Source organism: Cetorhinus maximus, chromosome 4, assembly GCF_964194155.1.
Source record: "Cetorhinus maximus chromosome 4, sCetMax3.hap1.1, whole genome shotgun sequence".
Taxonomy (NCBI): domain Eukaryota; kingdom Metazoa; phylum Chordata; class Chondrichthyes; order Lamniformes; family Cetorhinidae; genus Cetorhinus; species Cetorhinus maximus.
This window is the reverse complement of record NC_135882.1, coordinates 51,556,573-51,583,062: the sequence shown is the minus strand read 5'-3', so window position 1 is coordinate 51,583,062 and position 26,490 is coordinate 51,556,573. Positions and strand designations below refer to the sequence as shown.

At 41.2% G+C, this 26,490-nt stretch overlaps 1 protein-coding gene across 3 annotated transcripts in view; it reads right to left on the bottom strand.

Annotated features, from left to right (window-relative positions):
- LOC144679616 (sterile alpha motif domain-containing protein 12-like) overlaps positions 1-26,490 on the bottom strand; it is a 150,546-nt gene that overhangs the window by 87,019 nt on the left and 37,037 nt on the right. For all 3 annotated transcript variants that reach the window (XM_078540185.1, XM_078540183.1, XM_078540184.1), the window contains exon 2: positions 13,386-13,564. In XM_078540185.1, the coding sequence (XP_078396311.1) occupies positions 13,386-13,526 (141 nt within the window). In that variant the 5' untranslated portion in view covers positions 13,527-13,564. The remainder of the gene's footprint in view (positions 1-13,385; positions 13,565-26,490) is intronic.

Sequence of the window (26,490 nt, the reverse complement as noted above, 5' to 3'; positions counted from 1 at the left end):
TGTTGATTGCACCTACCAAAGCATTTAAAAGTCCTGTCCTTTAAAATCTTTGGAAAATATGTGTTCTGGATTGTTTGAAGAAAAAGATTGCTTACGATGTCTGTTGTCATAAGCTTGAGGACTTTCATTACTGGATTGGTGTTGCTTGACTGATTTCACAACCATCCATTATCATAGTAAGGTGCCTGCTATTTCAGTTATAGTGGGACTATGAATTCCAATGCTTTCAGTTATAAGGGATTGTGCATTTGAAAGAAATGTTTGTTTTTATATACCTTAACTAAGTTAAGCATTATAAATGTAGTAAAAGGGGTTTTTAATGAATGAGGGTTTTTCCCCCCCCCCTAGTATAGTGAAGTCTGCAAAGTTCTATAAAATAAAGTTCTCTCATCTTTGCATGGGTCTTAAGGTCTGCCCATGGTGGATACTAGGCAAGTTGGCAATGGTAGGTGTAAGGGCAAAGGGTGGGGGCATGGGTTGGCACTAAGTTGGCTAGAAAGCCATGGGGGTGGATAGAGCAACAGGTCGGTATGCCGGTTGGCATGCAGGGTATGAGGGGTTATGGGGATGTGGGGAGAGAGATGAGGAGGGCCGTTTTATGTTTTAATCTTTGTTTTTAAAACTTTGGACACAGTGCCAGACCCCTGAGGCAGGCGTTCCACCCAGCCAGACTCTGCACCCAGCATCCTGCTCAGTTCTTCCTAGGTCACCCGCCCCAGCTCCTATTCCAGCCCACTCCTCCATATGGAAAATACAATGTCTGGGCAGCCACTTGCTGAAATTCGATTTCTCCTGTCTCTGCACATTCCAGCCAGGAGCAAAAATCTGGACCAGTGTTGAGAACTAGATAAGCAAGCTCTTTTCTAGTGCTGGTATTTCCTCACACTACAACTTGCATCATTTATATTCGTATGAAATTTTGCATTATGAAGAACTCATTGAGTAATTCCATTGTGCTCAACATAATGTTACTTTTGAGGATCCCATGGACTATGCAAGTAGGGACTTGGTTGTACCCACATTACTTCCTGCCTCAGATAGCTCCTGATATGAAAGGGCTCTTTTATGGTGCTTTTTCTAACTTGCAGACAGCTGCCTAGTCTGTTTTAGAAACATTGCTGTCATTAGTGTACTAAATGACGTTACTAAACATGAGGCTCAGTATCTGCTCAAGAACGAGTTTGAAGGATGTTTTAAAAAATTAAAGACTAAACCTCTAATGGATATAATAAATTCTGCAATGCTTGGGTTATGGAATTATCACCCACGAAAGATGAATTGATTGGAGTTGAACAATGTATCTTGCAATGTTAGTTATCCAAGATTTTGGTCAGATTACCCTCAAAAGGTCAAGGGCAATTTTCAAAGATCATATATAAGAAATATAAAATGGTAAGCCAAAATGTACATGGTCTGCAGAAAAAACAAGTTTAATTGACAAAGGGGCTTTTTTCCGTTCCATGCAATTTTTGCCCCTCATTCATTCTTTAAAGGTAATCCAAAAGGTATGTGGAGTGTGACAAGGGAAACATTTATTTTCTAATATTATGCACGTCTTCAAAAGAATACAAATTCATAGGATGTCATGATTCCATTCTTGGTCTCAAAATTAAACATTAATTTAGCATTATATATTCAAACTCCACCCAAGGCTTTTGCTTTCACCATTCAAAGTTCAAGTTCTTTTGATATTATAATACGTTCTAATTTTAAAAAAAAATCATTGCGGTTATTGTACACATTGCAATTAAACACATTCTACACCAAAATCATTCTGCATTTAAAAAGAATTAACGTCACAGTGAAACAAAAATAGAAATGCTGAAAATATACCATGGCTCTGCCAGCATTAGAAAATAAATTATACTTATGCTCAAGCAGTGTCAGATTTGCTAGAGACTGCACCCCAACATCACCTATCTTTTCACTTTCCATTTATGTTGTTTGATCTGCTCTGGTAATGCCAGCATCTTCAAATTTTTATTTTGGATTTCCAGCATTTTCTCAGCTCAGTTAAGGCAATGAGGACCAGATTCAATATCAGTTCTATGTTGGACTAATGATCTCAGCTGCAGTAGTACTGGGAAGTGTTCCTGCTCGATTGCTGCATTTGCCAGACTACACAAAGCACCAGACCATAAGACACACCAGAACTTAGAAATATTTCTTTGATATTTCTTATGTATACAGGTATTCAGTATTAATGTTTGCTATCACAAAATAATGCAGCATTAAGTCTTACTTATCATAGAAACTGAAAATATCATATCCTCATGGTTCACATAACACTAATGATGATGAATGGGACTTTCTTCAAGTAATACATCATCTTCACTGCCATCTAGGGCATTGCATTTCTCAAATGCTTTGAAAATGGTCTCATTTCACTAATTGCCAAAAATTTCCCACCCACTCGTGAAATGGTGCACCCCTTCAGTTGGTGTCAAGTCATAGCTTGGAGTATCCATCATTCAGTCCACTTCTCACACATGAATGGTTTAAATGGCTTCTTTATTGAGATGCCCAAGGGCTGCAATTGGCCACTAACACTGCCTGGAATCACAGCTGGCTGGTCTTCAATTCCGCAACCCTTACTTTCGTGGCCTCAACTATATGTGCCCAGAACTGGAGTGGTTATTATTATAATAGAAGGCCACCTGGACGCTTCGACCACCTTTTCTCTAGCCATAGTTTTATCCCTTCTTCAATCATCCATCTCTTAGGATGGGCATGAACAAGAATTCCGTGTGGAATTTCAACCTTTTGTTCTGATGGCAAAAAGCTGACATTGTTACTGAGATAACAGCACCACAGACCAAAATGAGCGTAGCGGGTATTCTCGTGGCCAGAGATGATTACTGGTATTGTTTTAGCACTTTTAATGTCAACAGTCTTGTTTGATGCAACATCAAAACTTAGACAGATCATCAATATAAACAAGGCCCCCCTAAGTTCAAAACAAATTTTTTCCTTGTATTAATCATGAGCCTGTAAAATTCAAATAGCTTTACTTCGTATTTGGCCGGCATCATCTGTGCTGCCTTGATTCTAGTTCTTATGCTTAACCCATGCCTTTTCTTCATAAAGATGGTAGCACCAAGATGTTGTCCCACCTAAATCAGTAACACTGCTTACTACTGCTACTACTCTTCTTGCTTCACATAACAACCATTTTGGTTGTTACAGAAATTCAATTCCTCCTGTGGTCTACTATCCAAATTTTTTACCTCTTCTTCCAGCAGTGATGATTTTGCAGCATGTCTGCTTGCTCTTTTCTATCTTCACTAGTTCTTCCTCTTGCTCCTTCCATTCCATTCAATTTTGCCAGGGTTCCTTGATGCCACACTTGGTCAAATGCTGCTTTGATGCACACAAGTGTTGTAGCGGTGCTGAAACAGCTTGGCTAGGGGCAGGATAGTTCTAGAGCACAAGTCATATCCTGCCACTGATTGTTTGAATCTTATTGGGTCCAAAACAAAGGTTTTCTTATACATTCACAGCAGATATTACAAAAAAAACCCCACAAACCCGTAAAGTCCTTGTAATATATGTTAATGATCTGTATGACAGTAACCTGCAGATAATGAGACGCATGGCAATTTTACACAACTTTTTTCTGGATAAGAGTGCATCTCCCAGCTTCTGCTGGAAGTGCAGAAATTACAGTGTTAGATGAAGAAAACATCAGGCTCATGAGACCATTCAGCTGCTTTGCCATATTACAAATGCTCATCTATGAAGAATGGCTTTTTTGATGAGATATTGATAAGTATCCAGCAAGGAGTCTCAGCCTTCAGAAGTAGTGGAGGAAATGGGAGCTAATTTCACATACAAAAAATGGTTGGAGAAAAGGAATAAATATAGAATACCCTGATAATTCCATACTTAGCTGAAGATAAAGAAAGATACTCGGGCAAAAATATTTTCATGGCTATTGCTTATACGTGATCATAATGAAAAAAAGTGTGTTATAGTGCCATCTAATGGATGCATTTGGAAAATAAAATTTCTTGCAACGATTATCAAACAGGTCCTACAAGAAAAGACAAGAGCAAAGCAATCCCCACAACCAATGGGTCAGAACTAAGCTTTGTAGTCCTGCCATATCCAGCCACGAATGGTGGAGGCCAATTAAACAATGAACAGAAACAGCAGGTTCCACAAACCCCAATCTGGGGAAGCCCAGTACATCAGTGGAAAAGACAAGGCTAAAGCATTTGCAACCATCTTCAGCTAGAAGTGCCAAATGGATGACCTATGTCATCCTCCCCCTGCTGTCCCCAGCATCATGGATGCCAGTCTTCAATTAATACAATTCACTCCATGATATTAAGAACGGCTGCAGGCACTGGATACTGCCAAGGCTCTGGGCCTTGACAATATTCCAGCAATAGTACTGAAGACTTGTGCTCCAGAACTATCCCACCCCTAGCCAAGCTGTTCCAGTACTACTACAACATTGGCATTCATCCAGCAATGTGGAAAATTGTCCTGTCCACAAAAGCAGCACAAATCCAATACAGCCAATTACTGCCCCCTCATCTCCTCTCAACCATTAAAGCGATGGAAGGTGCCATTGACTGTACTATGAAACGACACTTACTCAGTAATAGCCTGCTCATTGACGCTACGTTTGGGTTTCACTAGGGCCACTCAGCTCCTGCCCTCATTACAGTCTTAGTCCAAACATGGACAAAAGAGCTGAACGCCAGAGGCGAAGAGAGAGTGACGGCCCTCAACATCAAAGCAGCATTTGACCAAGTGTGGCATTAAGGAGCCCTAGCAAAATTGAAGTCAACAGGAATCAAGGGGAAATCTTTCCACTGGCTGGAGTCATACCTAGCACAAAAGATGATGGTTCTGGTTGTTGGAGTTGAATCATCTCAGCCCCAGAACACTGTTGCAGGAGTTCCTCAGGGTAGTGCCCTGGGCCCAACCATCTTCAGTTGTTTCAATGATCTTCCTTCCATCATAAGATTAGAAGTGGGGACGTTCCTGATGGTTGCACACAATGTTCAGCATCATTCAAGACTCCTCGGATATTGAAGCAGTCCATGTGCATATGGAGCAAGACCTGGATAACATTCAGGCTTGGGCTGACAAGTGGCAAGTAACATTTGTGCCACACAAGTGGAGGGCAATGACCATCTCCAACAAGGGAGGATCTAACTATCTTCCCCCTGACATTCATTGGCATCACCATCGCTGAATCCTCCACAATCAACATCCTGGAGGTTTGAACAGAACAGAACTAGCTATGTAAATACAGTTGCTACAAGAGCAGGTCAGAGGGTGGGAATTTTCAGGTGAGCAACTCAAGGCCTGTCCACCATCTAAATGGCACAAGTCAGGAGTGTGATGTAATACTTTCCACTTGCCTGAATGGTGTGGCTTCAACAGCACTCAAGACCGACATCATCCAGGACAAAGCAGCCCACTTTATCAGCATCCCATCCACTACCTTTGTACAGTGGCATCAGTGTGCACCATGTACAAGGTGCACTGCAGCAACTCACTAAGGCTCCTTCAACAGCACCTTCCAAACCTACAACCTCTATCCACCTAGAAGGACAAAGGCAGCAAATGCATGGGAAAACCAGCACCACGTACAAGCTCCCCTCCAAGCCACACACCATCCTAATTTGAAACTATATCACCATTCCTTCACTGTTACAGGATCAAAATCCTGAAGAACCCTTCCCAACAGCACTGAGGGTGTACCCGCACCAGATGGACTGCAGCAGTTCACCACCACGACCTTCACAAGGGCAATTAGGAATGGGAAACAAATGTTGGCCATACCAGCAACACCCACATCTCATGAAAGAATAAAGAAGTGCAGTTTATACTTAACCTCCTGACTGAACAGGAAATTGACACCACAGTTGCAAGCATTGTTCAAGTATTGCATCATATTTAAAGTTAGGTGGTCACTTACCAATGCTGCCTGCAATGTGTTATTGCTAACTGATTAGCATTCCTCTAACATTTTTCCTTCATCTATTTTTTGGTTCATCATTCCTTTCAGCATGGCCATCCTGCTGGAGATTCTCTCTTTCCAAGCTGGATGCCTAATGTAATACTTACTCATATCCAATTATTTAACTTTCCTATAACATTGACATTTCTTGTTCAATTACGAATTAAATACAGCCAGTACTCCCTCTGCAGCAAGATCAGCCTGCATCAAGGTAGCACTAGAATGGAAACTGTTGCCATTCTAGGTACAATGTTTATTCTTGCTATTACGGAACTAATTTTGAAGAAGAAATGGCAGACTAAAGAGAGTGTTATTTCTATTTTCACTGCGGACACGAGTATAAGATTAGGTCTATCGCCACCCTAATACCACAAATCACATTGATCTGCAAATTTACATTCCACTGGATTCATCTTTCCAGGTTGTGTATGCTTAAATCAACTGTGCAAAAATTTCTCCTGAACTTTCCCCCCCCCACCCGACTTGCTTCCTCCCACTTGCTTCCTTTGAACATGTTTAAATATTTCCCTACTGAAAAGCAAATGTGGGATAAATACTGCATGTATGACAGGATGGTTGCAGATGACTTGATAGTTCTATGTGTTAGCAACAGTCCTTTACTCAGACAATTGCTGCAACAGCTGTAATGCAAAATGACTGAGAAGTCTCCATCCAATTTCTACAAAAACAGCATTACCCACAATTCCAATACTAACTAGCAACCTTGCTAAGATGGACATCAGATGCATGTGAGGGAATTAAAACAGAAACTAGTGAAGCAGGGGCACTCTTCTGAAGTCAGGATTAAGGCACATTTTTAGGGCAAACAGTGGTAACTGACTTGCAAGTGGTTTAATGAGCCATTTCAATCCTTCACTTAGGTGAACACATAAAAAGAAAAAACAGCCAACAGCTCACAATTCACATCACCTCAAAAAGCCATTATTGTGGAAGCCATTTGGGAAGTCAATTCCGATTGGCCGAGGCATTGCCATGGAGAAAACACCAGGGTACTACAGGTTCCCCAAGCTCGCAGGTAATTCAAAAGCTACAAGACCTGAACATATTCCTTTGTTTGCAGAGAACAGGTCCCTGTTTATGAATACATCACTTCTAGCAAGTGTAAGTGAGCACCATTATGAGCTCAACAAATTATCTTAAATTGGTTACAAGTGCAGCCGTGCGCCTTTTTTTAGAAATACCCAGGAGCTTGGAGACCCTATAGTTTCCCCATTGCTTTCTCATGGCCACGCCTTGGCCAGAGTTGATTTGCCAACCAACCAGCACCCTTTTCTCCGTGAGTATGAATAGTTGATCATTTGAAATTTGGCATTGTATTGGTCTTGATGAGTGCAGGACAAAAAGTTTCAGAAATAATGTCTCTTTTCAGCAGTATCCCAGTTCGATAATGCCAAGCAAAATCCAATTACACCACATCTACTGATTCCCCTTTATCCACCAGGTTTGGTACATCCTCAAAGAACACCAACAAATTTGTCAAACACAACTTCCCTTTCACAGAACTATGTTGACTGTACCTAGTTGTATTATGATTTTCTAACTGTCCTGTTACTATCTCCTTAATAATGGATTACAGCATTTTCCCAATGGAAGATGTTAGATTAGCTGTCTTATAGTTTCCTGCTTTGTGTCTCTCCTTTCTTGATTAGTGGTGTTAGATTTGCAGTTTTCCAATTCAGTGGGATCATTCCGGAAGCCAGTAAATGTTGGAAGATTACAACCAATGCATCGAATGTTTCTGCAGCCAGTTCCTTCAAGGCGCTAGGATGCAGGCCATCAGGTGTAGGGGACTTGTCAGCCTTTAGTCCCATTTGTTTTCCTAGTGTTTTTTCTCTAGTGAGCATGATTGTTTTGTTTTAAGTTCCTCCCTCCCTTTTGCCTCTTGATTTCCTACTTCTCTTGGGATGCTTTGTGTGTCTTCTACTGGGTAGATACAAAATACTTGGTCAAAGTCTCTGCCATTTTTGTTTCCTAATATCAATTCCCCAGGGTCATCTGTTAAGGGACCAATGCTTACTTTAGCTACTCTTTCCCCTACAGAAGTTTTTACTTTGCTTTATATTTCTTGCTAGTTTCCTCTAATAGTCTAATTTCTCAATTTTTTAAGTAATCCTTTGCTTATTTCTAAAACTCTCCCAATCTTCTGCACTACCAATAATCTTTGCAGCATTGCACATCTTTTCTTTCAATCTGATACCATTCTTACCATCTGATACCATCCTTCGTTACCCACAGACAGTACATCCTTCTTGTAGCGTCTTTCTTCCTCAATGGAAGACACCTTTGTTGAGGGTTATGAAATATCTCCTTAAATGTGTGCCATTACTTCTCTACCAGTTTACCTTTTAACTTATTTTCCCAGTCCACTTTAGCAAATTCTGTCTTCATACCTTTGTAATTGCCTTCAAGTTTAAGACACTATTTTCAGACCCAAATTCCTAACCCTCCCACTGAATGTGAAATTCCCTCATGCTATGATCACTCTTATCTAGAGAATCCTTTACTGTGATTTCATTAATTAATCCTGTCTCATCACACATAACTATATCTAAAATAGCCTGTTTCCTGACTGGTTCTAGAAAGTATTGTTCTAAGAAACTGTCCAGAACTGAATTCATCCTCCAGACCACTTTTGCCAGTTTGATACATCCAGTCTATAAAATTGGAATCTCCCACCACCTTTCTTACAAGCTCTCTTTATTTCTTGGTTTATATTCTGTCCAACAGTGGAGCTACTGTCAGAGGGCCTATAAACAACTCCCATCAGTGACTTCTTTCCTTTGCTATTTCTTATTTCCACCCAAACTGATCCTACATTTTGATTCTCCAAACCACGATCATTTCTCACTACTGTACTGTTCTCATCCTCTTAACAGAGCTACCCCACCACCTTTTCCCTTCTTCCTTTTACTGCTGGAGGTATACATGTTTTAAGACTATTGCTGGCGGTATACATGTATACATGTTTTAAGATTCAGTTTGGTATTGGTTCTTTATCTGTCATAGATCATAAGGAGTTTACGAATGTTACTCAAATAATCTGAACAGCTGCCCAAAAGATGGCCTTGGCCTGGAGCCAAGCCACTTCATTCAAATATAAACAAAGTGTGATTTTATTTGTTTAGGAAAGAGTCTGATTGGCAAAGCTTTGAACATTTTCAGACAGTTATTTAAATTCTACTTGGTTACGGTCAGTGATTTTTTTTTTTAAAGTAGCAATCAACCATTTATTTTTAAAAAGCCAGACAGTCAACATGGGCTTTGAGAGAGACAGCAGTACATTCATAATCTTAAAAGTAAACTGGCCAAGACTCAAGAATATTAACCAAACTGGGTCTGCTGTATTTGAAATAAAAAAAAGGGAAGAATGAACTTGCATAAAATTAATTTTAATTTCACTTTAGCATAGAAGAAATGAATTTTTCCTATTATACTGGAGGAGCAGCTAAGCTTACTATAAAAGTACATGTCAGGTTATTGCCTAAAACAGGGACTCTAGCAGTGTTGTTCTACTGCATTTCAAAGACAAGCAAGATCTTGACGTGGCATTCTACAAGGTTGCACAAGATAAGGGTCTAGTTAAGGTTGGGGTTAATTAGCATGGATTGAGGATAGGTTACAGGAATGAAAACAAAGTAGGAATTAAATGGTCATTTTTAGGTTGGCAGGTTGTTATTAGTGGCCTTTACAATATATATTAATGACTTACATGAAGGGATCAAGAGTAGTGTAGGTGGTGAGCTGAGGGGAGAGCGACTGCCCTCAAAATCAAGGCTGCATTTGACTGAGTTTGGCTTAAAAGGAGCTCGAGGAAAAAACTGAAGCTATTGGGAATTGGAGGAAAACTCTCTACTGGTTGGACTCATGGCTAGCACAAAGGCACATGGTTGTGGCTGTTGGAGGTCAATCATCTCAGTTCCAGGTTTTCACCACAGGAGTTTCACAGGATAGTTTCCTCGGCCTAAATATCTTCAGCTTTGTCCTCCGTTCCAAATAGGTCAGAAGTGGAGATGTTCACTATTGATTGCACACAATGTTCAGTACCATTCACTACTCCTCAGATGCTGAAGCAGTGTGTGTTCACATGCAGACTTGGACAATATTCAAGGTTGGACTGATAAGTGGCAAGTAGCATTCACACCTCACAAGTGCCAGGCAACAATCATCTCCAACAAGGATGAATCTCACCATCCCCCCCTTCATATTCAATGGCATCACCATTGCTGAATCACCCACCATAGGTTGCCATTAGCCAAAAATGAGTAGGGCAAGACATATAAATACTGTGGCTACAAGGTGGACGGAGGGGGTTGGGGGTGTGGGGGGGTGGGGGGTGGCAGCAGAGAAAGATAGTCAGAGGCTGGGAATTCTATGATAAATAACTCACTTCCCAAAGCTTGTCCACCACCTACAAGGCAGGAGCTTGCTGGGAGTGTGCAGCTACAACAATGGTCAAGAAGCTTGACACCATCCAGGAAAAAAAGTAGCCCACTTGATAGATGACCCATCCACCAATTTAAACATTCGCCCACTTCAAATTGTGCACAGTGGCAGCAATAAGCACCATCTACAAGATACATTGCAATAATTCACCAAGGCTCCTTTGACAGCATCATCCAAACTTCTGACCTCTACCACCTAGAGGAACAAGGGAAACAGTCACATAGAAACATCACCACCTTCACATTCCCCTCGAATTCAACATTCCAACTTGGAACTAGATCACCACTCCTTCATTGTCACCGATTCAAAACCCTGGAACACTCTCCCTAACAGCACTGTATGTATACCTATGCCAGATGGACTGCAGTGATTCAGAAAGGCAACTCACCACCATCTTCTCAAGAGGCATCAGGGATAGGCAATAAATGTTAGCTTTGCAAGTGACAATCACTTCTCATGTACAAACAAAAAATTGCAAGTTTGCTGACAATACATAACTAAATGGGAAAGTTAGTGAGAGGAGGGCACAGAGTGCACAAAAGGGATATAGAGTGGTTTAGTGAGTGGGTAAGAAGGTGGCAAGTGAAGTATAATATGGAGAAATGTGGGATTATTCACTGGCAGGGAAAACAAAAACTTGTCTTTAAAATATGATGAGAAAATATTAAATGTTGGTTTGAGAGATTTGGGTGTCCTTGCACAAGAAACAAAGTTAATATGCAGGCAAGCAATTAGGAGGGCAAATAGTATGTTGGCCTTCATTGTAAAGGAGTAATGAGGCATAACTGGGTTTAAACAGTGAATTAGTCATAACTCCTGAAAACAACTCCTCTGGCCCTGGAAAAACTGATTTGATAAGTAATATCAAATTATTCCCAATCGTTATTAAACAGTGGAGTTTTTATAACAATATTTCAGCTTCTAATGTGCAGATTCCAATCTTTATTTCGCTCTCTGAAATCTGTTAAAGTAAAAAAAGTTAGTGCATTTTACTTCCTGGTTTCCTGTCCAAGCTAGTTTTCCAACTTGCTGGGCACCTGGCATCCCTTTGACTTAACACCAAATTTAAATTATGTTGGGAAAAGGGAAATCCATGCCACAGGGATCACTAGATCTTTGTGAGCAGCTTTGAAGTCAGTAGTGAGTGCCATTGCTTCACTGATGACCACAACATCCAGCCTTGCATACATATAAATTGATAAATATTGTAAATATTGGTGATTTTAGGCCTCCAAAATAATGCAATGTATACATTTTGCTTTCTTTACAAAAATATAGTTTATAGGGAAGTTGGGCTTTTAGAGCTCTTGCTTTTAGTTTATATTCTTTGGTTGACAATCCACTGTACCATTCTTGGCAAATGCATTCAAGTCATAATGTAATACAAACTATAATTAGGTTATCAACCCTCCTTTCTTCAGTGCTCATTAAAACTGATTTGTACTGGTTTGTGTATATTATTATGTGCACAAACTAATTACAGCAAGATAGCTCCTCTTAAATGGTATAAACAATTGTTCAGGTAATCAAAAAAAGCACCAATGCAAACTTATAATAAAAATGAACAGGAAATTGACTGTATGGAAGCACTGCAGGTTTATGTCAGCCATTTTTCTAATATGAATTGTCCTATACCTGAATGTCAATATTTTCAAGTACGCTGAATAAAATTCTTAAATGATATAGTCAATTAAAACTATTTGCCAGGATTGTGCACAATGAGCTTATTTCTTCAATCTTTCAGAGCTCTAAAATTTCCCCATCCTCCAGCACAGCTCCAGTATAGATGCTTATAGTAGGAATCCACAAAGTATTTCAGGTTATCTTTAAAAGATCTATACCATCTTCATTGTCAATTGTTAAGCTTTGTGACGCTAATTACCTTGTGGGTAAAACTAGTAGGTTACCAGTTCAGTTTCCCATATCATAGCAACCACAGCCCGTTCTCAATTTATAGCAATGGTCTTTTAAAAAAAATTCAGTTGAGGTCTTTAAAACTAGATCAATTTAGGTTTAAAAGCAAAGAACTGCAGATGCTGGAAATCTAAAACAAAAACAGAAACAGAAATACCTGGAAAAACTCAGCAGGGTCATGAGGACTCGAAACTTCAACTGTGCTCTTCTTCGCCGATGCTGCCAGACCTGAGTTTTTCCAGGTATTTCTGTTTCTGTTTTCGTTTTCAATTTAGGTTTGTTTTCTTGCGATACAAATGTTACTTCTGCTGCATGGTCTCCCCTCATTCCAAACATATTCAACTTTACAAAAATTATACATTCCAATTCCTAAAACCTCCTTTAAAAAGTCTGGTAAATGTATTAGGTTGATTTGTCATGTGACTGTTCATGGGCAAGAGATCAATATTGGAGAATTCAACAAGCTTCCTATATTGACAGAAAAGATAACTTGATTCAAGGAATGAAGGGAACTGTACCCTGGTATTCCTCCTCATCCCAACAGAATAGGTAATTATGCAAAAAAAAACACAAATGGGGAAGAATTATGCTACCTATTGATTAAATTATTAATTTCATTATCTATCCAGTATCACCTTGCCCAAATCATCTCTCTCATTTCTAACCATTTCAATAATATTCAAATCCACTGTATAAGCAGCAAGTGGTTATAAAGTCTCCATATGGAACTACAGGATACAATTCAAGACAGCAAAATACAGTGTTCAAAATCCAAATCCAGCCCCTGCTGAGAGGGATCTATCATTTCAGTTTTAAAAATGTGGATCAAACAACTATCAGCAGCATTTAGATTGATGTTTGGATTTTCGATAGTAGTGAAATTGGAAGTAAGTTTTGGCTAGCTTGAATTGATGACAAGACAACGTACCAATTTTTTCTTTTGGCTGAATACTTCAATTCTCAAATCCTTAAATTTTTCTGAGATGTGGGAAGATTGAATCATACATCAGATTGTAGCTACACTTACCTTCACTGATTCAGTATCTGGCACATGGAGACTCTTCGGACTATCATTTGATTCCACTATCCTCAAAATCTTTTCATCATTTGAATTCAAGACATCTGGATCCCCAAGTACTTGTAGGCTCACATCTTCAGAACAAACCATGTGATCCACACCATTCTGGTTAAGATTACAATCTAGAGCTGCAAAATTGAAGGTTAATAATGATGAGACATAATAAACATTTGAAAGATAATAGGACTTTGTTAATACAACTTATGGGAAATCTCTACATTCTTTTGCCAACATGCATTTAGAACCCAAATTGAATATGGGCACTAGGGAGTACAATTTTAAAGCCATAGATTTAAAATCCACCAACTAGCCTTAATAACTGAAGGCATTGGGTTCTGTGAGGCTTAACATAGCAAACTCTTGTCAGCTGTAGTTCAGCGAGTGCACTCTTGCCTCTGTGCATTCAAGTCCCTCTCAGGTGGGTGTAAAAGGTTCCATAACACTATGTCAAAGAAGAGCAGGAGAGTTATCCCCAGTGTCCTGGTTAATACTTATCCCTCAAATCGACATCACAAGAGAAGAGATCTGATCATGATCACATTGCCATTTGAGAGCTTACCATGTGCAATTTGGCTGCTGCATTTCCTATATCACAAGTGACCGTGCTTCAAAAGTGCTTCAGGGCATTATGGTTGTGAAAGATGCTATAGGAAATGCAAGCTTTTCTTAAAAAAAAAATCCCACAGGCTTCCACCGGTTTCTAAAACAGGCATCAATGAAAGCTTAGTGTAACTTTGGCCAGTTAAGACATACAAAATGGGATTCTTCTTCCTACATATTCACCTATAGTGCTATGAATAACTTGCTAAAGCTAGTAACGTTGCTGAGGGCTACCTACATATGTAGAAATTCAAGGCTGCAAAGTGCTAAAAATCATGCAATCAGCACTAAGTAAAGCACTGTAAAACATGAAAATCAGAGCACATCAGCTGAGTGAATAAAGCCGATTGCTAACCTCGGACATGTTCTGGAAGTGTTGCCCAAGAGGATTTGGATGCTTGCCAAACTTGGAGAATATGGTGACCTGGAGAAAATGGTGACCTGATCACCACAATATAAAATACATGCAATATTAAGACAAATATGCAATCTTTTGTTAATAGGTTTAAGATTTTAAACCATTTGCCTGAGACAGGAGAACACCCTAAAAACTGTTTTGCTATCCAACAGTCCTGCAAACCGAACTGTGGAAAGAGTGTTTTAATTGATGTGTTCTGTTTCTGATGGTGTGCTCCAGTTTATTTAAAAAACAATTCCTTCAAGAGTAAACTCTCTATCGTATCAGAATCAACATATATTAGGAGGTTCAAGGGAGGTAAAAGAATTACAGCTGTTGGCTATTTTCTGACTCTTGCCTTGCTGATGCTCTGTTGCCTGCCATTTCTGCTCACAGCATCTGGACATTTCATCGATCTTCGACTCATGGTAAGCCTCCCGAAATTTCTTACGCCAACACCACCCTGTTCCTTTCATGCACTTGTTTCAACAGATCTAATAAGATGAAGGCTGAACATATTTTGATGTTGCTACACCACTCCAACTTGCCAAAACTGGATATTTCAACCCTCACTTCCAGCCATGCAGAGCTGTCTGTTGACCATACACCAAATACCTTCCAAAAACTGCCAACGACCAGCTAAACAAAAGCAAATTCATTCTTGTATCCATGAAACTCCTCAAAGGTAATTTCAGGAGCATTAGAACCAGTGTCCTTCTGAAGGCCGGCCTGGCTTTCACAGCACTTCTCAAAGTGGGTCTGCAGATCTAAATGTATGTCATCTAAAGGCACCCACAGTGAACAGGAACAGAGGTGGTGTCAAATGATTGACTGTTTCCTTGTTTCATTCAGCAAGTGGCCCTTTGGCTTGTAGGTCATTAGAAACCTGACATCCGAACTATATCCCGATAACCATAGTCGCAGTCTGACTGCTGTGACTCCTGTTTAAAGGGAGCCTGGTTGATTCCTCCCTTCATCAATTAGGGATGGACGATGTCTAGTGAGTGACATATGTACTCATTACCACTTCTAACAAAACATTGTGAGGCGAAAGAGCAGCAATTTATAACTTGTGTGGCCCATTCGCCACATGTGGCAAGTGCATGAGACAACACTATTCATGTCAGAGGACCCAAGGGCCCCACTCTTGTGGGCCTTCCATTTTCCCTTCTACCATTTCAGGGAGGGCCCAAACAGGTTTCCTACTAGGAATGCCTCTATCTTTACTTTTTAGAAGAGGAGCAAATTGATGGCTAGGTCAGGCAGCCCCAGTGATGTACAGCACCCATGCACAGCAGAACATTAAAAAAAGGCAAAGTGTATATAGAATCATACTGCACAGGAGGCCATTTACCAGTTGCGGCTGTGGTGGCTCTTTGGGCATGCTGTCCAATTATTCCCACTCTCCAATTTTTTTTTTTATTCTTTCACAGGATGTGGGCACTGGCGGCTAGACCAGCATTTGCTGCCCATCTCTAATTACCCCCAGGAAGGTAGTGGTGAGCCACTTTCTTGAACCACTGCAGTCCATGTGGTGTAGGTACATCAAGTGCTGTTAGGGAGCTGTAAGATTTTGACCCAGTGACAGTGAAGGAACAGCAATATATTTCCAAGTCAGGATGGTGTGGGGCTTGGAGGGGAACTTGCAGGTAGTGGAGTTCCCATGCATCTGTTGCCCTTGTCCTTCCAGAGGTGACAGACTTGGAAGATGCTGGTCAAAGTTGCTGCAGTGCATCTTGTGTATGGTTCACTCAGTTGCCAGTGTGCACGCATGGCGAAGCGATGGTGGATGGGGTGCCAATCAGACGAGCTGCTTTTTTTCTGGATGGTGTCAAGCTTCCTGAGCATTGGAGCTACACTCATCCAGCCAAGTGAAAAGTATTCATAACACTCCTGACTTGTGCTTTTTAGATGGTGGAAAGGCTTTGGCAAGTCACTTACCATAGAATACGCAACATCTGACCTGCTCTCAGAGAAAGTATTTAAGGGTAGATGGTGACATAGTGGTAATGTCGTCAGACTAGTAATCTAGAGGCCCAGGCTAATGCTCTGGTGACATGGGATCAAATCCCACCATAGCAGCTGGTGGAATTTGAATTAAGTTAATAAATCTGGAATGTAAAGCCAGTCTCAGTAATAGTGACTATAAAACTAATCACATCTGGTTCACTAATGTCCTTCAGGGAAGGAAATCCTTATCTGGTCTGGCCTATATGTGACTCCAGATCCACAGTAATGTGGTTGACTCTTAAATGCCCTCTGAAATAGCCCAGCAAGCTATTCAGTTCAAGTGCAATTAGGGATGGGCAAATGCTGGCCTTGCCAGCAACACCCACATCCTATGAAAGAATAAAAAATGTGTGCCTGCTCTAGTTAAGTTTCTGGTCAATGGTAATCCTCCAGGATCTTGATGGCAGGAGATTCAATGTTAATGCCATGTCAAGAGAAAAATCTATCCTATTTACTACAGTGGTAGTGCCACACAACATACCAGAGGGCACCCTCAGTGTGTCGTTGTTCCCACAGGGACTCTGCTATGAACATTTCATGGACAGATGTATCTGAGACAGGTAAATTGGTGAGGACAAGCTCAAATAGTTAATTTTCCCCCTCTTGCTAGTACTCATACCACCTGCTGCAAGCCCAATCTGGCAACCATGTCCTCAGGACCCATTCAGCAGCAGTACTACCGAGCCACTCTTGGTGATGGTCATTAAAGTTCCCATCCAGAATACATTAAGTGTCCTTCCTACCCTCTGCACCTCTTCCAAGTGGTGTTCAACATTAAAAGAGTACAGATTCATCAGCTGAGGGTGGTGGTAACCAGCAAGAAGTTCCCTTGTTTGACATATTTGCCCATGTTTGACATGATGCCATGAAACTTCACTGGTTTCAGAGTCAATGATCAACACTCCTGTGGCAACTCTCCCAATGATACACTACTTGTGCTGCCATCACTGGTAGCTCTGACCTGCTGGTGCGATGGAACAAGGAATGGTGATGGAGGAGTCTGGAACATTAAAATGTTCTATAAATTACATATGATTGAGAGTATGACTGTGTCAGGCTTTTGCTCGACTAGACGGTGGGACAGTTCTCCCAATTTTGGCACAAGTCCCAGATGATAGTAAAGAGGACTTTTGTAGGATCAACTAGGTAGACTGTGCCTTTGTCATTTCAGTCCAGTGCTAAAGTTGATGTCAGTTGGTCTGTGTGTGGTTTTGTTATCGTTATACTTTGTTGTACAATTTGATATAACTGATTGGCTGATAACTGCCATTTTGAAATGACCTAAGAGTCAATAACGTTGCTGTGATTCTGGAGTCAAAGGTCAGACCAGATAAGGACAACAGGCTTCCTTCCCCAAAGGGCATTCGTGAAGCAGATGGGTCTTTGTGACAATCCAGTTGTGCATGGTCACCATTACTGATGTAATTATTCCATTTTTAATTAATTGAATTCAAGTTCCCCAGTTGCAGAGGAGGGATTTGAACTCTTGTCTCCAGATCATCTGCCCAGGCCTCCAATTTACTAATCCAGTAACAGTCACGAAGCTGCCATATGCCATAAAACAAACAGATGCTGCAGTGTAATATATGCCATTAAAAAACAATTCCATGGGAGTTCCCAATTATTGTGCCTTATTGGGAATAGAACATAAGCCACTGAAAGGATGTGTGAAGACCTTGAAAACCTTGCACTGTTGCCAAATAGGGATTACTCAACTCATTGGTCATAAAGGTGGCAAAAGCTTTCATTGTTGCTACAGCAAGAAAAATTTGCTTGCATCTCAAGACTTCAATAAGCTACTCAACTGGACCTCAAAAATATGAAAATCAATATTCTATGCACAGGAAGACTGGTTATCATGACATTCACCGGTTCCTTCTTTACTACACAAAATTCTCCTATTCGGCAAAACTTGCAAATACAAGGCAGGTTAAAATACAAACAATATGATAATAGCTAGTTTACAGTTTAGAAGTCCTATCGCCAACTTTAACAAGACAAGTAATATTTTATATTTCTGCCACCAAATATAGAAGAATTGCTTTCAGGGAATAAAAATTTAACCAATCAGAAGATCCTACCATCCTCTAATCAACAATTTATTGAAGTTATTTGAATCGATTGCACGATAACACAGTAAACCTTGTCTCGACTTGTCCATGTGCAGGTGTATTACGGGGGCCGGCTTTTCATTACCAGGATCGAGTCAGAATGGAGGCAGGTGACGGGGAGAAAAAAATTGGTGCCAACAAACCAACCCGGCCAATTACCGCCCCATCAATCTACTCCAATCACCAGTAAAGTGATATTCTGTGATTCCCCCCACTAGGGCTATCTGTCACTTGCTCGTCTTGCTTTCTACCCTTAATGTCACCATTAGCACAGTTCTTAGCTAATATCACCACCGTCAACACCCCTTTGTCCTTTTGTCTATGACATCTTTGGCAATCTCTTCTTTGCCTCCACCTATCACTGGCTATCCAGTTCTACTTGTCCCACCCCCCTCAAACAGCTTATATTTTACCTCATTTCTATTTTTCCTTATGAAGTGTCATACGGCCTCGAAATGTTAACTGTATTCCTCTCCACAGATGCTGTCAGACCTGCTGAGTTTTTCCAGCTATTTTTATATCAGTAAAGTGATGTAAGGGCTCATCAACTGTGCTATCAAACAGCACTTGCTTACAAATCACCTGCTCACTGACGCTCAATTTGGCATCTGCCAGGATCACACAGCTCCTGACCTCATTACAGCCTTGGTTCAAACATGGACAAAAAAGCTGAACTGGAGGTGAGGAGTGTGACTGCCCTTGACATCAAGGCAGCATTTGACCGAGTGTAGGTTCAAGGAGCTTTAGCAAAACTGGCGTCAAGGGGAAATCGGGGGAAAACTCCGATGGTTGTGGAGTCATATCTAGCACAAAGGAAGATGGTTGTGGTTGTTGGAGGTCAATCATTTCAGTTCTGGGACATCACAGCAGGAGCTCCTCAGGGTAATGTCCCAGGCCCAATCATCTTCAGCTGCTTCATCAATGACCTTTCTTCCATAAGGTCAGAATGGGGACGTTCACTGATGATTGCACAATGTTCAGCACCATTCATGACTCATCACATGGACTGCTTCAGTAAGACCTTGACAATATCCAGACTTGGGCTGACAAGTGGCAAGTAACATTCACGCCACACAAATGTCAGACAATGACCATCTCCAAGAAGAGAGTCTAACCATCGCCTCTCATTATTCAATGGCAATACCATTGCCAAATCCCCCCTTTCAACATCCTGGGGGTTACCATTGACCAGGAACAGAAACTGGACTAACCATATAAATACAGTGGCTACAAAAGCAAGTCAGAGCCTAGGAATCATGCAGCTAACAACCCATCTCCTGACTCCCCAAAGCCTGTCCACCATCTACAAGGCACAAGTCAGTGTGATGGAATACTCTCCACTTGCCTGGATGAGTGCAACTCCAACAACACTCAAGAAGCTTGACATCATCCAGGACAAAGCAACCCGCTTGATTGGCACCTCACCCTTCCACAAACATCCACTCCTTCCACCACCAACACAGTGGCAGCAGTGTCTACAAGATGCACTGCCGGAACTCACCAAACCTGCTTAGACAGCACCTTCCAAACCCATGACTGCTATCATCTAGAAGGATGAGGGCAGCACACTCACGGGACACCACCACCTTGAACTTCCCCCAAGTTACTCACCATCCTGACCTGGAAATATATCGCTGTTCCTTCACTGTCACTGGTTCAAAATCCTGGAACTCCCTCCCTAACAGCACTGTGGGTGGGTATCTACACCACATGGACTGCAGCGGTTCAAGAAGGCAGCTCACCACCACCTTCGCAATGGTGATTAGGGATGGGCAGTAAAATGCTGGCCTTGCCAGCAAGCCCACATCCCATGAATGAATTTTTAAAAAAATGCGCCTGCCTCCATTCTCAACCTGCCGACTTTCAGGAGGAGAGCAGGAAAGTGAAGTCACCTATACCTTTAATTGGGTGCATTTAGGCAATTAACAGTTCCTTAAGAGTTCGTCTCAGACGTCAAAATTTTCACTACCGCAGCAGTGGGTGTGAAGTCATTAGGAGCTGTGTAAAGCTGAATAGCTCCAGCCTGTTGAGAGCAGGGTCAACAGCAAGAAAAAAATATATATTCTACAGCGATGAATTTTTAATAACATGAACATTTCTCGACTCTATCCCAGGTTGCAGCTCTCCTTCCATTCTGGCTAATTTTTTCAGATACTTTCATTACTTTTAAAAAACAATGCACAGCCGGCATGAGGCAGACCAGAACATGACCTGCTTTCCTGCTCTCCTGTCCCCCGTCTCCTTGTTCTCACTCACTGGCCACTAATTGGCTACCACTCCCACCCACCCCCCAATTCATCCTTCACCTCCACCAATCAGACACTGTGGTTGGGATTTCCCAGTCCCATCTGTGGCAGGCACATCAAATTTTCTGTGCTGCCCCTGGAGAAGCAGCCCAAAGATTAGTGACTTTTGGAAGGAATTACAGGTGAGACCGGAAAATCCTGGCCCGATCCCTGGGGGCGGTTCCACAACCCAGGAACGGACCAGCCTCCAGAATCCTACCTCCTCAGTCAAAGTCTAGGCCCTGCAGTTCAGTGAAAGTAACTACTTGTTCAGCTAGGGTAGTATACTTTAGCTTCCCAAGCTATCTGGGGCATAGTGGAAAGAACGCAATTGATGCTCCCCCATGCTATTTGTAAGACAACCTGGCTGATCAACAATGCTCTCCGCTACTGCAGACCAACCTCCAATCCAGGTGGATTATCTGATCTGGCAAAAAAATTCATGCACTGGTTGTAAGATTCCATTGCCAGGCAAGTCATCTTGGAGCCACCTCAATCAAAAAAAAAGTTCCCTCCTGCTACCCAGCCCAAAAGGGAACATTTATCGTCCATTTAATTAATAGTCAATGATGTGCCAATTAACTACTGCATTTTGCCAAGACCTTGTTACATGCCTCTTTTGCACTATAGGATAAACTTGCAGCTTAGAAGTCTACCAATTCTTTTTTTTTAAAAAAAAGGACAATGAATGAGAGGGGGGCAAGGGTGAGGAACAGAATAAACTAATACACCTGGAGAAGATACCTGTTAATGCAGAAGAACCCAGGATGTAAAATCAAAGCCAAAACTCAAGCAACTTATTCATCTGCACCGAAAATAGATTATGATGCACGCCAAGTCTGGGTTGAAATATTAATGCACATAAAAGTGGAGACCAAGTTACATTTAGAAGCCATTGCCTGAAATTATCTACTGAAGAGTAAAACCTACAATTACCTTACAACAGTTAGATTAAATTTAGGACTGAGTGTAGCAATTGCACAAGACAATTTAGGTTAAAGGTGGACATGAAGAGTAAAGAGTCAATTAAATTCCAAAATAAACTTCAGGGTGAATAGTCAGAAGGATGTTGTGGAGGTGTTCCAGCTTTTGTTTGGTACACTCCATTTATCCTTTATGCCATTTGACCTTATCTTTCAGTAACTCATCTCCTTACTCCCCAAAGCCTGTCCATCATCCACAAGGCACAGGTCAGTGTGATGGAATACTCTCCACTTGCCTAGATGATCACGGCTCCAACAGCGCTCAAGAAGCTTGACACCATACAGGACAAAGTAGCATACTTGACTGGTAATGTATCCGCTATCTTAAAAGATTTACTCTCTCCACCACTGACGAACAGATGCAGCAGTCTGTACCATGTACAAGGTGCACTACAGCAATTCACTGAGGCTCTTTTGACATTACCTTCCAAACCTGTGACCTCTACTGCCTAGATGGACAAGGGCAGCAGATGCATAGGAACATCACCATCTGCAAGTTCCCCAACAAGCCATTCACCATCCTGACTTGAAACTATATCCCTGTTCCTTCACTGTCACTGGGTCAAAATCCTGGAACTCCAGCACTGTGGGTATACCTATACCATGTGGACTTCAGCGGTTCAAGACAGCAGCTCATCACCATCTTCTCAAGAACTAGTGATGGGCAACAACTGCTGGCCTTGCCAGCGACGTCCACATCCGGTGAAAAAATTTTAAAATTATAGAAAATTTACCTGCATAAAGGCCTCCGTATAGGCAAATCCAGAATAGTGTGCCCAGTATTGGTTCCTTTACATAGGAAGGATAGAAGCCCTGGAGAAGGCCACTAATAGGTTTTAGTCCCAGGAATCTTGGGTTCAAGGAACTGTGCCTTTCTTTTCAAAAAAAAAGAATGGAGCAGCATAGACTTAGAAGTGATATGATCCAGGGGTTAAAACAAAGGGAACAGATTATTTTTTGAGTGGATGGACTCCTGAGCTAGAAAGGGATGGAAGAACTGGGGGAAAACTTCTTGATAATAATAAGTCATGGATTCATTGTAGCCCTTTAAAATGAGAGCTGGACATGTTCATGATCCAAGGATATCCCTAATTATAGAAACTACATTTTAGGGTAGCTGTACTAATTACTGTAGTTTTCCAGAGCCTGTGTAATACTCTTCAGGACTATGTCCTTTCCCACTCTTGGGCTTAAACGGACAGGTTGGTCTTTCCTGTCTTTCGCTCATAAGCAGTAAAACTGCTGCAGAAACAATTTACTCCAAAACACCTCTTGTTGACTTATAGGCTCCGATATTTAAAGAAAGGCAGGGGGGAAAATCCAGAGTTCTGCAGGACCTTATTCTAACAATTTTCTTGTGTTTTCTCCCCAACAACCAGGGAAGCCCTTGACAAAAAGCCACAGTTGAGAATCTGGCTGAGATCAAAGATGAAAGAGCCCAATAACACTTATGGGGAGCATGGGTGGTGGGGAGCATGGGTGATAAAAGGATCTCCGATTATAATAGTGAGGATAGGCTGCAATGGGCAGAAGGGTGGCCAGTGACTTCCTTGATGGGCTGTGTACTCCTGCCAGTCCACATGGAGCAGGATAAAAAGCACTTAGCTGCTCGAGATGGCAGCTCTCACCTTTTATTTCACTGAGAAACCCGTCCGGCAGCTGTTAAATTTGTATCAAGCTCCCAACTGCAGGGGTGTGATTAAATAAGATATTGACGTGAATCATTCTTCCTAACACCCACACCCCCATGGTGGAGACACATGTACGCTACCCTCTGCCATAAAAATAGTGGCATACACTCTCCGATTTTTAATCTTCCCACCCTCCTCGAAGGGTTAATGTCAATTCCAACATATCTCCAGCTCCTGAACTCAAGAAAATTACTTTGCCTGGTTGGAGTTACTTCCACTATTAGTCAGCACTGCAAATGGAGCTTTGAAACTTCAGCCTATGACAAATAAGTTTCAAATCTCAAGCACCAGCTTGATTATACCACTCTTGAGTGGTAACAAATTAATCATTTTCATGGCTTAATTACAAGGTACCAGAATAACCAAGTTAACAAATGTGTAGAACTTCTTTATGCCCTTGGATTCCCAACCCATGGTTTGTAGAAATTCATGCCCATCTTGAGCAACACATACGCCACTAGATGGAGCACTGCAGACATGCCATTTCAAAGTGCCAACAAATTTTGCAATCACAGGCAGTATAATCCCTCTCCACACCCCAAACTCAGCAATACAAAACCACATAGTTGATTCATCTTATCAATGATGTCAAGTTGCTAATGCATACTTAACAGCTGTCCAAGGAGTAACTCCACAGGGCAATACAGTAGCCAGGTGCAACTTATAAATGATACTCAGATCGACAATTCAGAAATCAGATGAATAACTTAATGTTGTGTAATGATCACCTGGCTCAAGGCTAAGGGGAATGAAGAAATCAGAGCATCAGCCAGGAAGCATGGAGTTGCAAGGGATCACAAAAGGTGAACAAGGTCCAGAGATATTTCAAAGAACAGAAGATTCTAATGGAGCAAGTTAACTTCCAGAACCTGGCAAGAGGCCTTGTCTGAATGCAACCGAGATCCCCTGCTGTACGTGTTATGGAACGAAAACAAAGTACATAAGATGTTTCAGCATGTGTTTTCCAGGATAATATACAAGCCAAATTTCCATGGATAAAACAAAAACAGAAAATGCTGGAAAAACTCCGCAGGCCCGGCAGCATCTGTGGAGAGAGAAACCGTTAACGTTTGAGTCCATGTGACCCTTCTTCAGAACTCTGTTTCTCTCTCCACAGATGCTGCCAGACCTGCGGAGTTTTTCCAACATTTTCTGTTTTTGTTTGATTTCCAGCATCCACAGCATTTTGCTTTTATTCCATGGATAAAAGACTGAAGTGAGTGACTACAATGTCCAGAAGATGGGGAGGCCTAGGAACAGTTCATGCAGGAGGCTCAGTGTTGAAGTTTTGACAGTAGAACTATTATTCATCAAGGTGAAAAGATCCTCCCAGTCTCAGTGGATATTGTAATCACATTACTGGCCATCTCTAAACCATAGCATAAAAACCCAAGCACAAAGTGCTGGAGTAGGCCATTTCACCCTTTGAACCTGGCCCATCATTCACCAGATCATGGCTGATCTTCTACCTCAACTCCACCTTCCTGCATTATTCCCATATCCCTCAATATGGAAAATATATTCAAGGCAGAGATCAATGATGGAGCATCCACAGCTCTCTGGAGAATTCCAAAGTTTCACAACCCTTTAAGTGAAGAAACTCATCAATCCTAAAATGGCTAACCCCTTATTCTGAGACCATGTACTAGATTGGTCAGCCAGGGGAAACAATTTCTCAGCATCTACCCAATCAAATCTGATCAACCTTTCATTCTTCTCAATTCAAGGGAATATATAGGCATGGTCTATTTAATCTCTCCTCATAGAACAATCTTCTCATCCCAGGAACCATCCTGATTAACTTGTGTTACACTTGGAGGCCATCTCCTTCCTTATGGTTAAGGGGACCAAAACTGCACAAAGTACTCCATGTATGGCCTCACCTGTACAATTGTCTTAAGACTTCTTTATCTTAGCATTCCAATTCCTTTGCACCAAAAGCGAACATACCGCAAACAATTAGGAAGGCAAATAGCATCTGCATACTAACTTCTGTGAATCAGGTGCAAGGACATTCCGGTCCCTTGTTACACTCCATCTCAATTGTAGATTGTAAATAGCAGAGGTCCAAACACTGACCCCACTAGTCATAGCTTGCCAACATGAAAGTGTTCCGTTTATTCCTATTCTCAGTTTTCTTTCCATTAACCAATCCTCACTCCATGATCATACATCACCCCCAGTCCCAGGAGTTCTAATTTTGTTAAGAACCTCATGTGGCACATTATCAAAAGCTTTGTGAAAATCCAATTACACTATGTCCACTGGTTTCCCCTCATCCCCCATATTTCTTACATCTTCAAAAAAAAAAAATTGATTTGTCAAACGCAACTTTTCTTTCCATAAATCGGTGCTGTCTTGCCCAGTTACCACGTCTCTAATAATAGATTCTAACATTTTGCTTACTATCGATGTTAGGCTGTCCTATAGCTCCTCATTTTCTTTTTTCTTCCTCTCAAATAGTGCAGTTATGTTTGCTACCTTCTAATCATTGAACTATTCTAAAATCTAAGGTACTCTGGCAGATCAGAACTAATGCACTCAGTATCTCTGCAGCTACCTCTTAAAACTGAAGGATGCTGGTCATCAGGTCCTGGGGATTTGTCACCCTTAGTCCAATTAATTTCTCAAATACCATTTCTTTGCTTATACTGAAGTTTCTCCTTACCGCTCGATCCTTGGTTCCTCATTTCTAGAATACTGTGTCTTTTACCAAGACGACAAATATAAAATATTTGTTCAGTGTCTATCATTTCTTTATTTCCCATTATAATTTCACCTGTGCCTTGAATGGGCCCACATTTACTTTCATTATGAAATAAGTGGTGCACCTATAGAAGGATGAAGGTTAAGCAATTATAAAATAAGTGGTGCACCTGTAGGAGGATGAAGGTTAAGCAACTCCCAACACTTGCCAGGAATTTGAAATTACAAGTCTACCTTCAGATGAGAAACATTGTTCAGCTATCATACTGTT